Source organism: Corythoichthys intestinalis, chromosome 16 (assembly GCF_030265065.1).
Source record: "Corythoichthys intestinalis isolate RoL2023-P3 chromosome 16, ASM3026506v1, whole genome shotgun sequence".
In the NCBI taxonomy this organism is placed as follows: Eukaryota; Metazoa; Chordata; class Actinopteri; order Syngnathiformes; family Syngnathidae; genus Corythoichthys; species Corythoichthys intestinalis.
The window spans coordinates 43,711,735-43,729,402 of record NC_080410.1 but is presented as its reverse complement, the minus strand read 5'-3'; the positions used below and the strand labels follow the sequence as shown (position 1 = coordinate 43,729,402).

Below are 17,668 nucleotides of genomic sequence, written 5' to 3'. Positions count from 1 at the left end.
TCCCAAACACACAGCCAGGGCAACAAAGGAGTGGATTCGTAAGAAGCATTTCAAGGTCCTGGAGTGGCCTAGCCAGCCTCCAGATCTCAACCCCATCGCAAATCTGTGGAGGGAGTTGAAAGTCCGTGTTGCCCAACGACAGCCCCAAAACATCACTGCTCTAGAGGAGATCTGCATGGAGGAATGGGCCAAAATACCAGCAACAGTGTGTGAAAAGATTGTGAAGAGTTACAGAAAACGTTTGGCCTCCGTTATTGCCAACAAAGGGTACATAACAAAGTATTGAGAAGAACTTTTGGAATTGACAAAATACTTATTTTCCACCATGATTTGCAAATAAATTCTTTAAAAATCAAACAATGTGATTTTCTGAGGTTTTTTTTTCCACATTCTGTCTCTCATGGTAGAGGTTTACCCATGTTGACAATTACAGGCCTCTCTTATATTTTCAAGTGGGAGAACTTGCACAATTAGTGGTTGACTAAATACTTATTTGCCCCACTGTAATATTGTACATTACAATATATACTATTGTATTGCTGAGATCTCTAGCAATATGCCCGTATGTGGTTTTATGGGCCAAAAATAAATTGGGACACGTTTTCTAATATTCTTGGTGTAAAGCTAAATAAGTTTCTGCCATCGTGCAAGAAATACGAGAAAATTCCTCTTTTTCCATGGGCCCGCACCAGCAGTACCTATTGATCGACATTCCCTGATTAATTTCCGCCCGTAAATGACAACATCAAAGCCGCGCGTATTTTCAAAGGTATTAAACCTTCACATCGGCCGTCAGACGCACCGTTGTTGTGCTCTCGCTTCTGTTTAATGTGGCGTCAAAGAGCGCGCGTCTGCACAAAGCCGACGTCGGGATGAGCGTGACGAACAATCAAAGTCAGCAGAAAACAAACAATTCCTTGATGATTAACGCCATTACTGTGAGCTGTACTAGTTTTTCATTCAAATCGGAGGTAGGAGCTTGCTAGTGATAATTTACAAAAAAAGGAAAAAAGGCAAAACCGAGGTGGGTTTACATGCTAATTAGTAGTGTTGGGGAAAATTATAACTATCAACACATTGGCTGACATTGACGGCGAAAGATGTCCAAATCATTTTGACTTGAAGGACTCGCAGTGATTGTTCGATCGAAGGGTTTTACCTGCCAAAGCAAAGCTACCATCGCAGATTCACCAGAAATAACATTTTCACGTATATATACACTGTACAATCCCTGACAAAAGTCTTGTTGCTTATCCATTTTGTAGAAACAATTGTTAATAACCTGACTTTTAATTATTCATTTGGTTTCAGAAATGGCTTTGTGAAAGCCAAGACCCCCCCCAAATGATGTTGAATGTACAAAAATATATTTGTTTCACTGAAAAAAGATTTATCATTTAATGAAGGGATAAAGGTCAAATTTTGGCAAGACAAAAGTTTTGTCGCCTACAGAAAGTAGTGTGAAAATTAAACAAAAAATGTACAAATTCAAAAATATGTTACATAACATAAGCGAATTAAGTAGTGGTGCTGTGAGATCCAAATGTAATATTTTGTATGACTTCCATGGGCTTCAGCAAGGATTCATACAATTTATAGATGAAGTCATCAGGAACATCAAAGAAAGCAGTCTTGCATGCCTCCCAGAGTTCATCAACATTCTTGGGTTTCGTCTTCCATGCTTCCTCTTTCATCCTACTCCAGACATGCTCAATGATGTTCATGTCTAGTGACTGGGCTGGCCTGTCCTGGAGGATCTTGATTGAACTATGCGATGGAGCACCATCCTGCTGCAGAATTTGTCCCTTTTTATGGTTAGGAACGTAAGAGGCAGCTAAGATTTCCTGATATCTCTCGCACACCATCATACTGGATGTAACCCCAGACCATGATTTTGCCACCATCAAATTTCACTGTTTTCTGAGTAAATCTCGGATCCATGCGGCAACTGTGGTGTAATTCAATGGAAGGTTCATCTGAAAAATCCACTTTTTGCCACAAAACAGTGACGTTTGGTGGTGGCAAAATCATGGCCTGGAGTTACACCCGGTATAGGGGTGTGCAAGAGATCTGCAGGGTGGAAGGCAACATAAATAGTCTGAAATATTGTTATTAAATGATTAAAATATAACTGAGACTAATAAGTTGTGACGGCCCTGGCTATGTAATTGTTGTTTTTATATGAGACCTCGGCAGTCAGCTGATCCTTGCCTCCACCAGCTGGTTGCCTCCCCTCCCACCGTGACGTGCGCCGATCGACACAGAATGGTCAGATGATGTAGCCACCGCTGATTGGCCACGGAAGGACGCCGCCAAGCTTCAAATGTCAGCTGCTGTCAACGAACGAGGAGGTCGCATTTGACAGCCGTCGTGTCGCATACCTCCTCGGCAGCTGTTTTTGCATGCCATACATTCACCTTAGAGTCAATCTAGAGTTTGTTATACTCCCACTTTTCGGTCAGGTCTTTTGTGTTTTGCCTTTATTGGATCCTTTTTGTTCAACACTGTACGTAAGAACACGAAGCAGTAGGGGTAAGCTGCCATTTATGTTCAACCCGTTTTCTCCTGTTTTGTTTATTGTAGTGTTGAAATTCGCCCCCACGGCCAAGACGCACGGAAACAGCGACAGCCAAAACAAGTGCCGCTCGGCCGATGCTGCCTCACATGCGCCAACCGGGAAGGCAGAATTTCGCGCGTCCACCTCTGATATTAACCCTTTGTACTGACTCCATGTTCCAAAAGTTTGAAAAAGACTCGCCGAAAGCAGGTTGACAATTTATTCGTCGACAATGGTCAAAAACAAGGCAAAAACAGACGATGGAGGGACAATTCTGGATCCAAAACAAGGCTACATGTTTCCGAGCAGCAAAATCTGTGTTATCTCAGTGTCCAGTTTTTTTTTTTTAAGTCCGTGGTGAAGCGGGCCGTGCCGAAGGTGTGTCCGAAGGTGTGTCTGGGCGTTGCTTTTGGGTCTTCCCCTCTGTGGCCGGTTTTGGGCGGTTTAGGTTCGTGCGCGGATGGGACGCCCGCTATCAACTTTGTTGTCCGGGCTGTCTCTACTTGTTTTAGGACAAAGCACTTTGTCCTTGGAGTTTGCTGGGAGAGCTGATTGCAAGAGTTGGTGCGTCAATCTTGTTTGTGACGCACGCGTTGGGCTTCTGTGATAAGACGGCATTGTGTATCTCTTCTATTTCTTCTCATTAAACTATGGTGTGCTATTTATTTTATATTAGTAGTGCAGTCCTACCGTAAATATGAAAATGATACTATTTCCTGATTAATTATATTATGTGTGTTAGAGTAGTGCAAACAGTTAGACGGTGCCTACGAAAAACTACCATTTTTCTCATCTCCCCCTCATTAGCCCGGATAAGGTGATTCACTTTACTGTGTCAAAGAGCATGTAGTGGAGTCTGCTTAAACAATAGTTATATGAATGTGTTAGACTAATGCAAACAATTATATGGTGTGTGCGATGACGGTACCTTTTCCCTTCAATAGGAAGCCAGGGTAATGGCTGTTTTTTTGTTGTTTCGTTTCTTATGATCAGGGTTTAGTTCGCGGGTGGAGTTTTAAGTTTAGATTCGTTTTGTTTGTTGTTTTGGCCTGGGCTTACATTGAAGGCAAGCTTCTTCCGTTCTTGTAATTTTGTATTAATTTTGATTTGGACTTGTGTAAACTAATTGTTTCAACTTGTAAACCCGTGGCTCGTTTTATGCGTCCTTAGCGAGCCTTCATTTTGGGATATAAGTATTTTCGTCAAAAAAACCCACTGCCTATAACACTGTATTTCTTGTTGCTGTTGGTTCTTCTCTTCTGTGGGCCTCCTTCCTTTTTGTGCCCCCATAACGATTTCCTGCTCGCTGCTTTTGATAAACAAAACATAATGAACAACCACAATAGGAGTATTTCAAACTTCCATGTGATACATTAAATCTGGGAGCGGGAGTCTGCAATGATGCGGACTCTCCATGGGTCTGTAGTGGTAAAGAAGGAGCTGAGCCAACAGGTAAAGCTCTCAATTTACCAGTCGATCTATGATCCTACCCTCACCTATGGTCATGAGCTGTGGGTCGTGACCAAAAGAACAAGATGCCGGATACAAGTGGGCGAAATTAGTTTCGTCCGCAGGGTGTCCGGGCTCTCCCTGAAAGATAGAGTGAGAAGCTCGATCATCCGGGAGGGACTCTGTGTCAAGCCGCTACTCCTCCGCGTTGAGAGGAGACAGATGAGGTGGCTCGGACATCTGGTTCGGATGCCACCTGGACGCCTCCCTGGAGAGGTGTTCCGGGCATGTCCCACTGGCGGGAGGCCCCGGGGACGACCCAGGACACGCTGGAGAGACTATGTCTCTCGGCTGGCTTGGAAACGCCTTGGGTTGAAGTGACTGGGGAGATGGAAGTCTGGACTTCCCTGCTAAAGCTGCTTCCTCCACGACCCGACCCCGGACTAAGCAGTAGATGATGGATGGATGGATGGATTGATGGAAGGATGGACAATAAATCTGTTCAGACCATAAGGACATGCAGATTCCTATTCTCCATGTATAAGCAGCTGAACAGGACAGGCAAAAAAAGTGCTTTTGAAAGGGTTATGCAAGGCTTCACAAAACACCTAACATCCACTTGATTACTTTTGTTGAGTTTAGTTTTGATGAATGAGGAGGTTAAAGAGAGCAATTTGTTTTAAAGATACGATAACTTTTTCCCATTTCCTGCTCGGTGTAATCTCACCACGACATTTGCCCTCCCGCCATTGGTCAAAAGAGATTTCAATTTTACACGCCGCGCTCCTACCTGGCTGACCACCAGCCGTCCGTTGTTGGACTCTGTGGCGTATATCACCCACAGGCCGTTCTCGTCCACCGCCAGGTCGATGTCCGACTTGCCGCCCCAACGGTACGGCGACGTGTCGTGGTAGTTGGCGTTGGTGATGATGGCCTCGCCGCTTTTGATGCGCGTGCGAAGGTCGTACTTGACGATGTTGCGTGTGCGCTCCTTGTTGTAAAAGACTGCGCCGTCGTACACCACGAAGCCCGTACCGTCCACTCTGTTAGGTAACCTGCGGAGCGGCGAGAACGTGGGAAGATCAGTTGAGGCCCTGCTACATGAGGACCCTATGGTGAGAAAACATGGGGGACTCGGTGGGATGTCACCAATTAGAAGCACATCAGAGGTTCTTGAGCTGAACAAGTCTGGAAAACTTTGCCTCGCTGTGTATCGTAAAAGGATTATTAGTGGATTTTATACAGGACAAAAATGTAAAAGGTCTTAAGGGGTAAAAACAGAACATTAAGTAACACCTCGTTATAGTTCCAGTGCCCTGAGATAGCAATTCTCAGTGTCCTTTCAAGTCAACATTCAAACTGTGCATCATTGTGGTTTGAAAGTACATTTTAGTCCAGTACAGTCCATTTGTAAGGTTGAATTCTGTTATTATTAGTGTTGAAGGACAATACCATGCCAGTAGTTATTTTTCAAATGTGACTTACAGTGCCCTCCATAATTATTGGCACCCCTGAAAAAGATGTGTTTTTTAGCTTCTAATATATATTTTTTTAATTCAAATAATATAGGACCCTAATGGAAAAAAGGAAAAAAATCCAACCTTCAATACAAGTGCATTCTTTCAGTGGGGGAAAAAAATCCCACATAAAGAAAAAATTATTTGACATCAAATAATGTGTGTCACAATTATTAGCACCCCTGGTGTTAATACTTTGTACAACCCCCTTTTGCCAACAAAACAAGGTCTGGGGACTGAGATGACCATGGGAGGAGGTTGATTTTGTGTCCGGTGCAGGGGTCGCGTTAACCGAATATTTTCCGTCGTTCCGTCGTTTAAAACGGTGACGGAAAAAAACTGAAGTCCATCCGTCATTTTGACAGGTTGCAATTCACACCCCAGACCACAGGGTGGTGAGTGAGCATATTAATTAGCTATTGTCTCTCTTGATGCATGACGTCGTTGGCTTTACTCGGAAAAATGTCAAGGCAACTGAGTGTCCGAAGTTTCTTCAAAAAGCCCCAAAACGACGATGGTGTTGATAAAAGAGGTTAAAAAAGAGGGACTGCACAAGCGGGCACGCAACTCAAGTCCATGCGCACCAGGAGGAAGGTGTGAGACTGCGTTCAGGCCACAGCAGGTGAACTGTTAATTTCATTGTTGTATATGTAGCCTACCTACTGGGGCCACAGTCGGCTGTTTTTATCACTGCGGAGAAAAAGTTACTTATTCATCTGCTTGATGTGTGATGGCACGGTGTGGATTCTCCGTTAAGTTTGTTCGGACAGAATATGAATTAAAAATGAATGAAAACTAAATACTATTGAATATGTAATTTGTTAGGAACGGCAAGCCGTTAATGTGGATCCAAAACACAGACCAGGAGATCAGTAGAGTAAATGTTTGTATTTAATAAGTACAACAAAAGGAGCACGCTAACAAACGCGAGTTTAACAAGTACAACAAAGGAAGCACGCTAACAAACGCGAGTTTAACAAGTACAACAAAGGAAGCACGCTAACAAACGCGAGTTTAACAAGTACAACTAAGAGAGCACGCTAAAATGCATGAATATAACAGAGTACAAGAGTCTAACTACAAAGTCCAAAAGAGCACTAAAGTAAAGCTAACCAAACCAGAATACGACCGTAGAACGTCGGGAAACTCGAAGGATGACGATGAACACACAGGCGGTAAGCAAGGCAAATAGCAAGCAATAGTCCGACACTTGCAGATGGTGACAGGCTTCCTTAAATACTGAGCTTTCCTAATCAAGCACAGGTGTGTCGTGTTACCCCGCCAATCTGGCTCAATCAGGTGCTGCATAAAGAAAAAAGAACTGAGAACACACACAAATATGACAGAACCCCCCCCTCAACGGACGCCCCCTGGCGGACCACCTGGTTTCGTGGGATGAAGGGAGTGGAAATCCCGCAGCAGCGACGGATCGAGGATCCAGGAGCGGGGGACCCATTGGCGTTCCTCTGGGCCATAACCTTCCCAGTCGACCAGGTACTGCACCCCCCTACCCCGCCTCCTAGAATCGAGAATAGAACGCACCGTATACACCGGCCCACCGTCAACCACGCGAGGGGCAGGCGGAGGCACTGGCGGAGGGTTCAGGGGGCAGGTGGAGACCGGCTTGAGCAGAGACACGTGGAAGACCGGGTGGATCTTCATTGAACTGGGAAGCTTGAGCCTGACCGCTACGGGGTTCACCACAGAGTCCACAGCAAAAGGGCCCACGAACCTAGGGCCCAACTTCTTGGAAGTCCCAGCAAGGTGCAAATCCCGCGTTGACAACCAGACCATCTGGCCCGGACGATAGACCGGAGCGGGTCTTCTGCGGCGGTCAGCAATCAGGCGGTTGCGGGCCGCAGTGCGGACTAGTGCTGCCCTTGCGTCCCTCCAGACTCTATGGGCCCTCCGCAGGTGCACTTGGACGGACGGTACGACGACGTCGGCTTCTTGAGAAGGGAACAGTGGCGGTTGGAACCCGTATGCAGTCATAAAAGGTGACCTCCCAGTGGCTGAGCAAACGAGGGTATTGTGGGCGTATTCCACCCAAGGCAGGTGTGAAGACCAAGAGGCCGGATGCAGTTGGCAAACGCAACGGAGGGCAGCCTCCAGCTCTTGGTTGACCCGTTCTGTCTGCCCGTTGGACTGTGGGTGGTAGCCAGAAGACATACTTGACGTGGCCCCCAAGGCCTTGCAGAACGCTCTCCAAACACGAGACACAAACTGGGGTCCCCTGTCAGAAACCAGGTCAGACGGAATGCCATGGGGTCGAAAAACGTGCGTTACCAGCAGGTCAGCGGTCTCCAGAGCTGAAGGCAACTTTGGGAGAGCGACGAAGTGCGCCATCTTTGAGAACCGATCAATCACTGTCAAGATGACGGAATATCCCCTTGAGCGTGGAAGGCCAGTGATAAAGTCGAGTGCAACATGGGACCAGGGGCGAGATGGAACAGGCAATGGGCGCAGAAGTCCCGCTGGAGCTTGATGGACTGATTTGCCCCGAGCGCAGATGGAACAAGCTGAAATGTAGTCCATGACGTCCTTTCGCCTACCTGGCCACCAAAACCTCTGGGAAATTAGGAAGAACGTGCGGGACACACCCGGATGGCAGGCGAACTTTGAGGTGTGCCCCCACTTCAGCACTCCCGCACGCCGAGCTTCTGGAACAAAAAGTTTGTCAGCAGGGCAGCCTCCGGGCACCCTAACACCTCGTAGAGAGTCTTCCACAAGCCGCTCGACCTCCCATCGTAGTGCGCCGATGATCAGGTTCTCAGGAACAACAGGCTCCTCTGAAGGCCTCTCCTCCACTGGTTCATGAATCCTCGACAAGGCATCCGGTTTCCCGTTGCGTGATCCTGGACGGTAAGTAATCACGTAGTTGAAACGCGTCAGGAACAGCGCCCAACGGGCCTGGCGTGAGTTGAGGCGCTTGGCAGCCCGAAGGTACTCCAAGTTCTTATGGTCGGTGAGTATCTGGAACGGCACCTCCGTCCCCTCCAACCAGTGCCTCCATTCCTGCAAAGCCTGGACTATAGCGAGCAGCTCCCTGTTGCCGACATCATAATTTGCCTCTGCGGGGGTGAGGCGGCGAGAGTAGAAGGCGCAGGGGTGCAATCTCTGGTCGACTGCAGACCTCTGGGATAGGATGGCCCCCACTCCGGAACTCGACGCGTCAACCTCGACCACAAAAGGAAGATCTGAGTCAGCGTGAACAAGGACAGGAGAGCTAGTGAATGCCCTTTTTAGACTTACAAAAGCGGCCTCCGCCACCGAGGACCACACAAATGGGCGTTTATTAGAGGTCAGCCTGGTAAGGGGCTCGGCCCTCATACTATAGTTCCGGATAAAACGCCTGTAAAAATTAGCAAACCCGAGGAATCTTTGTAGCTGCTTACGTGAAGTGGGGGTTGGCCACTCTGCCACTGCCTGAATTTTGGCTGGGTCAGGCCGTAGTTGCCCTTTTTCTACGATAAAACCAAGAAACTGCATTGACCCCCGGTGAAACTCGCACTTCTCGGCCTTGACAAACAACCTATTTTCCAGAAGTCTTTGCAGGACCATGCGGACGTGTTGGCGGTGTTCCTGCAAGCTTCTTGAAAATATTAAAATGTCATCTAAATAAACAAAACAAAAGATATTTAGCATGTCACGAAGCACATCATTTATGAGGCTCTGGAAAACGGCAGGTGCATTAGTCAGACCAAAAGGCATGACCAGGTATTCAAAATGTCCGAGCGGGGTTTTGAAAGCGGTTTTCCACTCATCTCCATCCCGAATCCTAACCAAATGGTAAGCGCTGCGTAAGTCTAATTTAGTATATATGGTGGCTGATTTCAACGGTGCGAAGGCCGAATCTAACAATGGCAGTGGATATTTATTTTTAACAGTAATCTCGTTAAGGCCCTGGTAGTCGACGCACGGCCGAAGACCCCCATCTTTTTTACCAACGAAGAAAAACCCTGCTCCCAATGGTGAAGACGAAGGGCGAATTAGGCCAGTTGCCAAGGAAGAGGTTATATATTCTTTCATAGCCTCCTGCTCAGGTTTAGAGACTTTGTATAATCTCGAGCTAGGCAGAGGGGCATTGGGCTGCAAGTCAATGGCGCAATCGTAAGGACGGTGCGGGGGCAGGGTCTTAGCCTGGTCTATACTAAAAACGTGTTGGAGATCATGGTATTCGGCAGGCACATTTACCAAATTAACAGGCTCGGGAACAGTTTGGGCTTGATCAGGAAGTAGGCACGCCGAGCGTAAACAGTGCGCGTAGCAGAAGGAACTCCAAGTCACTACTTGTGTCTTAGCCCAGTCAATATTAGGGTTATGCACTTTTAGCCAGGAGAGCCCTAGCACAACCGGAGCCGATTTGCATGGCATAATCAAAAAACTACGGACCTCAAAATGATTCCCGGACAACTTGGTTTTAAGCGGGGGCGTTATAAACCTTACGTCCGCCAGGGGTCGCCCATCGAGATCTAAAACCCTTTTGGGAGAAGAGAGTCTTATTAATGGACATTTAAGCGCATCAACAACACTCTGGTCCATGAAACAGTCATCTGCCCCCGAATCTATTAAGGCAGTGAACCTAAAATTAACCCCACCATGCGAAACTTCTCCCGGCAATTGCAGTCTCATTTCACTTAGAGTTTGTTTTAGTTCTTTCAACTCGTTGCGAGGCAAATCATTTGACTGATTGCCATCACGTACGAACCTGGGCCCCCCTCGGGCGAGAGGAACCTCAGGAGCCGAAGATCCAGGACGACGTGAAGGAATCGCGTCACAGGTGGAGATGTGGTGCCCCGGCAAGCCACAGTAAAGACACAAGCCTGCCCTCATCCGTCTCCGCCGCTCCTCCGCAGGAAGACGACCGCCGCCGAGTTGCATTGGCTCCTCCCCCGTCAGGACCGGACTCCGCGTCGGCGTAGAGGCAGATGGCGATTCGATGAAGCCCTCAGCACGGACCCCAGCTGGGCCGTTCCACGATGACGACGACCCCTGACGTCCCCGCTGCTCCAAGGCTCGTTCCCTCTCACGCTCCTTCAGCCGATTGTCCAATTTTACGGACAAAGAAATCAGGTCCTCCAAGCCCGAAGAATCCTCCCGGGCCGCCAATTCGTCTTTCACCGCAGAAGACAACCCCCGCCGAAAAATTCCACACAGCGCAGCTTCGCCAAAACCGCACTCCACGGCCAAAATGCGAAATTGAATGGAGTAGTCCGCCACGCTAAGATCGCCCTGAAAAAAATCCAGCAGGCGGCTGCCTGCCTCCCTGCCCCTAACCGGGTGATCAAAAACCCTCACAAACTCAGTTTTAAAAATCTCGAACGATTGACGGATCGCGGGATTAGCGTTGCTCACCGCCATTGCCCAAGTGGCCGCTTTACCGGCGAGGAGACTCATAGTATACGCTACACGGGACCTGTCACTTGCAAACGTATATGGCTGTTGATCAAATACAAGAGAGCACTGGTGCAAAAATTGTTGGCAAGCGCCAGGTTTTCCCTCATAACGATGGGGGTGTGGCGACACCGGCTCCCGAAAAGAAGCCGGTGGAACAACCGGAGACGGGGTGGAGTGATCGGGCGCCGCGGCAGCGTTACCTACACCACCGGTCCGTGCAGGTGGGGCCATATTTTCTATTCTAGTGGTTAATGCGGTGGTCACGTTCACAAGTTCATTTAATAATTGTTCATGCTTACTGATCGTATGGCCATGACCGGCAAGTGCATGGCGAATACTCTCCGAGTCTGTGGGATCGATGGTCGGACTATTCTGTTAGGAACGGCAAGCCGTTAATGTGGATCCAAAACACAGACCAGGAGATCAGTAGAGTAAATGTTTGTATTTAATAAGTACAACAAAAGGAGCACGCTAACAAACGCGAGTTTAACAAGTACAACAAAGGAAGCATGCTAACAAACGCGAGTTTAACAAGTACAACTAAGGGCACGCTAACAAACGCGAGTTTAACAAGTACAACTAAGGGCACGCTAACAAACGCGAGTTTAACAAGTACAACTAAGAGAGCACGCTAAAATGCATGAATATAACAGAGTACAAGAGTCTAACTACAAAGTCCAAAAGAGCACTAAAGTAAAGCTAACCAAACCAGAATACGACCGTAGAACGTCGGGAAACTCGAAGGATGACGATGAACACACAGGCGGTAAGCAAGGCAAATAGCAAGCAATAGTCCGACACTTGCAGATGGTGACAGGCTTCCTTAAATACTGAGCTTTCCTAATCAAGCACAGGTGTGTCGTGTTACCCCGCCAATCTGGCTCAATCAGGTGCTGCATAAAGAAAAAAGAACTGAGAACACACACAAATATGACATAATTATTATCATTTTAAACATTTAAGTGACGGGAGAAATAGATTATGACCGGCTTTTTATGACCCTGTCAGTCAAAATGACAGACAACGAAAAAGTCTAGCGCAACCTCTGGTCCGGTGAACCATTTCTGTGTAGATTTGGCCATATGTTTAGGGTCATTGTTTTGCTGAAAGACCCATTGACGACCCATCTTCAGCTTTTGGGCAGAGGGCAACAGATTTTGATTTAAAATGTCCTGGTATTTCAAAGCATTGCCATGCACCCTAACAAGGTTCCCAGGGCCTTTGGAAGTGAAACAGCCCCACAGCATCACTGACCCACCCCCCATACTTCACAGTGGGTATGAGGTGCTGTCTACACGCCAACAAGCTGTTTGGGAGGCATGCACGGAGAAAACCTTTCCTCACTCACAATCATAAACGCAAACGTCTGGTGTCAGGGACGCGGGCAGGCAGGCAGGCAGGTTGTGTGGACCCAATTGCAGGGAAACAAAAGCGGCAAAGCAGGTGGCGGTGAACTCAAAAAACGTTTTAATTAGGGCTGTCAAAATGATCGCGTTAACGGGCGTCAATTTTTAAAAATTAATCACGTTAAAATATTTGACGCAATTAACGCATGCACTGAATGAGCCGCTCTCGCAATGCCTCAAACAGATTTCAATGACGCCGTTTATGGACATTAAGAGTGAAGAGAATGCCACCGGCCACTTGGGGGCAGCGCAGCGCCGTTCCATACTAATGTTATTCCTTCTAATAGTGGGAGAATTAGTAGTTGTGAGACGTTTATGCTGTTGCTTTGTGCTCCACACATATTTCGGTAAGTTTGCTTTCTTTTAGTGGCAATTATGTGTCTCTTGTTGTATTTTGGGTAAGATATGCACAGAGATATATCTGTTATAAAGGCGAGTGGACACAGGCGTTCTTTGGGCTGCGCCGTTTATTGGCATAAGCTTCTGCAACTCCTTCACAACAAACAGAAGTATCATTTAGTGAAAGCACAACAAAAATAATATTGTTATCTCTAAAAAAAAAAATAATGTTCACAAAAAGAAAAGCACTTCAGTCTGTAGTAATGAGGCCCTATTCTCACTCAGCTAAACAACAATGCAATGCACTCAGAGTTTGGTCACTCAATTCTTATTATTGTTATTTTTATTCTTATTATTATATCAACTCTACTTTTGATTGAAAATTGTACAAATTTTATTAAAATGAAAATATGAAGAGGGGTTTTAATATAAAATTACTATAACTTGTAACTATAACATTTATCTTTTATGAACTACAAGTCTTACTATCCATGGATCACTTAAACAGAAAGAATGTTAATAATGCCATTTGTGAATTTATTGTTATAATAAACAAATGCAGCACTTATGTACAGTATGTTGGATGTATATATCCATCTTGTGTCTTATCTTTCCTTTCCAACAATAATTTACAGAAAAATATGGCACATTTTATAGATGGTTTGAATTGCGATTAATTACGATTAATTAATTTTTAAACTGTAATTAACTCAATTAAAAATTTTAATCGTTTGACAGCCCTAGTTTTGATGATATCTAACAAAAACAAAAAGTACAACCAAAAGCACTGGGGATCAAAAGGGCAAGATTCAAACAAAACTTACTTAAATCGGAGGGACTGATACACGAGGGCTTGGACAGGGCTTGACTCAGACACCGACACAGACATTGAAGAGCACATGGGCACTGACAATGATGGAACAAGGAATGAAAAGAAACTGGGAGCTTATATACACACACGCAGACAAGTCGTAACGAGACAACGAGGAACAGGTGAGCACAGGAGTATGCAAGTTCAGAGATAAACTAGGAGAAGGCACAACAGGTGAAATTAATAGGCAATCACGGGGACACACTAGGAGGAAACCAACACAAAACCTAACATCTGGAGTTCGCCAAGCGGTATTGGGGCTTCAACTGGGACCATGTGCTTTGGTCAGATGAGACCAAGATTGACTTTTTTGGCAACAAACACTCTAAGTGGGTCTGGCGTGCCACGAAAGATGCGCATGCTGAAAAGCACCTCATACCCACTTTGAAGTATGGGGGTGGTTCAGTGATGCTTCGGGGCTGTTTCGCTTCCAAAGGCCCTGGGAACCTTGTTAGGGTGCATGGCATCATGAATGCTTTGAAATACCAGGACATTTTAAATCAAAATCTGTTGCCCTCTGCCCGAAAGCTGAAGATGGGTCGTCACTGGGTCTTTCAGCAAGACAATGACCCAAAACATATGGCCAAATCTACACAGAAATGGATCACCAGACACAAAATCAAGCTCCTCCCATGGCCATCTCAGTCCCCAGACCTTGTTTTGTTGGCAAAAGGGGGTTGTACAAAGTATTAACACCAGGGGTGCTAATAAATGTGACACACATTATTTGATGTCAAATAATTTTTTCTTTATGTGGGATTTTTTCCCCACTGAATGAATGCACTTGTAATGAAAGTTGGATTTTTCTCTTTTTTTCCATTAAGGTCCCATATTATTTGAATTTAAAAAAAAATATTAGAAGCTAAAAAACACATCTTTTTCAGGGGTGCCAATAATTATGGAGGGCACTGTATGTGCAATACATTTTAGGTGATGCTACAGTGTATCACAAAAGTGAGTACACCCCTCGCATTTCTGCAGATATTTAAGTATATCTTTTCATGAGACAACACTGACAAAATGACACTTTGACACAATGAAAAGTAGTCTGTGTGCAGCTTATATAATAGAGTTCATTTATTTTCCCCTCAAAATAACTCAAAATATAGCCATTAATATCCAAACCCCTGGCAACAAAAGTGAGCACACCCCTTAGAAACTACGTACATCCCTAAATGTCCAAACTGAGTACTGCTTGTCATTTTCCCTCCAAAATGTCATATGACTCGTTACAGGAGGGCTGTCAGCGTTTCTGCAGAGATTGAAGAGGTGGGGGGTCAGCCTGTTCATGCTCAGCCCATACGCCGCACTCTACATCAAATTGGTGTGCATTGCTGTCACCCCAGAAGGAAGCCTCTTCTGAAGACGGTACACAAGAAAGCCCGCCCGTCGCATTAGACCATAAGACATGGTTTCAGTAATCCATGTGCTTTGTTGACATGTCTTCAGCAAACTGTTTGCGGGCGCCCTTAGAGCTCTGTGCATCACCTCCCCTCGTCCAACCACGCCCACTTTACGCCTTTACGCAAACCCTGGGTGCGGTCGCACCCCTCCAAGTTCCACCCCTGCTGTCCACTGTATTGACCACTGTCCCTGAAATGGTTAACACTTGGCAACTTTTTTGAATACGAGGGGAAATACCGTAATTTCTGGACTATAAGGTGCACCTGACTATAAGCCGCCAGCCACCAAATTTGAAAACGGCATTTGTTCATAGATAAGCCGCACTGGACTATAAGCTGCAGTTGTCCTCATTGTATTATGGGATATTTACACCAAAAGATATTAACTGGTAACACTTCATTTGACAAAGGCATTATAGGACTGTCATGAAACCAAATGAACCACCATGAAGCTTTGAACCAATTGGCTGCAAAGCCTTATTGTTTCAAAAATCTTCATTTGGCCATCACTGCTCCCTTGGGGGAGACAGTCAACCTCTGCTGCCACCTGCTGTCAACACTGTTGTCATCCAACATTCCTCCTAGCATGCACTACGGCACCACAGATGTAAATAACAATCAACATTCATGTTCTCTGCTAATTATTTCTTCAGTTACTGTTCCAGTTGTATCATTAATTGCTAGCTATTGTACTTGGTAACATTTTCTTGGATAGTGGTTCCATAATACTGTCATAATTATTACATGACACTGTCATAAGCATTATTGAATGCTTATAATAGATGTCGGTTAGTGTCATCCAGCAAATTACCTCACTTTTGAATGGACGTAAAAGATCTGAGCTGGACATAAATGGAGTTAGTGACATAATATGCACATGACACATATTGACATCTGTCATAAGCATTCAGTAATGCCCATGATAGTGTCATGTCATAATTATGACGTTCTTATGACAGTCTTATGATGCCGCTGTCAAATAAAGTTTTACCTATTAACCCAAATAAATCATCAAATAAGCCGCACTGGACTATAAGCCACAGGATTCAAAATGAGGGGAAAAAGTAGCGGCTTATAGTCCGAAAAATATGGCGGAAAACACAGACACGACTGAAAAAGAAGTTTCTGCTCTTGCACCCCTCTTTAAAATAAACTGCTGTATTTTGACCCAAAAGAACTGTTGTGTTTGATAGAAAAATATGTCTATATGCTGCCATAGCAGATTCATGGCGCATTAAGCTCCCAGAACTATTTTCAATTTGTCCGTTTTACCCTGGAATCCCCCGTTTACAGACGTCCCGCAACCGCTTTTGTTTCAACCCAGCTATAAGAAGAAGCTCAGTAATTATATTTATTATTCAAAATGTAATTTTTGGCTTAGAATCATTAATTGATGTCTAATATTTCGTAAAAAAAAAAAAAAACACTTATTATTAAGAAATTATTCACTTGCATATTTTGAACTTTTAAACAAATTACGTCACAAGGAAAAAAACGGTGTCTGTAAATAAGTCACGGATATTTACCTCATAACTATCGCTTAATTGTAATTTTTTTGTTACTGTCGCATTTTCTCTGATATGTTAGATGATAAATAATAGATACAAAGAAAAATTGAAAAAAGGAAAAAAAAAAAAAGTTTAAAAGAGTAAATATATGAAAATGAACATCTCGACCACTCCTTGATTTCTGCGATTTCTGCATCGCGACCCTTGTTATATGACCATGTTTCACCCATAAAATACCCCAAAAAAACAGCTGTGGCCATTCACATCTGTGTCTTGACACTCAATGACACATGCTGCATTGAGTTTTTGGTAAGTATGCGACAATATCTCGTTAAAATCATGGCATCTTTAATTCTGCACTCGCATGCTCTCACCTCCAGTTAGGGTTTTGCTGTTTAAATAAAAAAAAAAAAAAAATTTAAACGCCCTCCTGTTCAAAAGGTTTCTTCCCCCAGAAAATTGAGATTTTAAGCTTTCCAATGATGTACTCATGCATATCGGACAATTTTTTTGTTTGGCCAAATTGGGGTTCTAACTTCAAGTCACCTGAGTGTTTTCCGCCATATGGCCCTCCAAATTCCGCCCCTGCTGTCCACTGTATTGACCACTGTCCCTGAAATGGGTAACACTTGGCAACTTTTTTAAATACGAGGGGAAATACATATGGCAGAAAACACAGACAGGGCTAAAAAAGCAGTTTCTGCTCTCGCACCCCTCTATAAAATAAACTGCTGTATTTTAAGCCAAAAGAACTGTTGTGTCTGATAGAACAATATGTCTATATGCTGCCATAGCAGATTCATGGCGCATCAAGTCCCTGTACTATTTTTAATTTATCCGTTTTACCCTCAAAATCCCCGTTTACAGACGTCGCGCAACCGCTTTTGTTTCAACCCAGCCATAAAAAGAAGGTAAGTAATTATATTTATTATTTAAAATGTCTGTCATTTTTTTTCTTCTTTTATTTATACTTTATTGTCATCATCATCGGTGTCATTGACAATCATTGACAATTACAAATGTGATATGATTTGCCCGAAGGAAGGAACCGAAGAAGAAGACAAAGGCAGACGGGAGGAAGCATATGCTTATCAGTTTCCCGTCCCCCCCATACACCTAAAGACGCACAATAAGACATGGTACAGCTACATACATCATATGGCACAAACTGTACAATAACACTATCAACAATCTGGGTTTACAATAACTCAGCATCCATTC

At 44.9% G+C, this 17,668-nt stretch overlaps 1 protein-coding gene across 10 annotated transcripts in view; it reads right to left on the bottom strand.

Moving 5' to 3' along the window:
- The window catches only part of LOC130932163 (adhesion G protein-coupled receptor L1-like), a 510,564-nt gene that overhangs the window by 94,814 nt on the left and 398,082 nt on the right, over positions 1-17,668 (bottom strand). For 9 of the 10 annotated variants that reach the window (XM_057861607.1, XM_057861610.1, XM_057861613.1 and 6 more), the window contains one exon: positions 4,797-5,061. In XM_057861607.1, the coding sequence (XP_057717590.1) occupies positions 4,797-5,061 (265 nt within the window). Of the gene's footprint in view, positions 1-4,796; positions 5,062-13,489; positions 13,890-17,668 lie in introns of those variants that run through there. The other variant, XM_057861616.1, reaches the window with a different exon arrangement.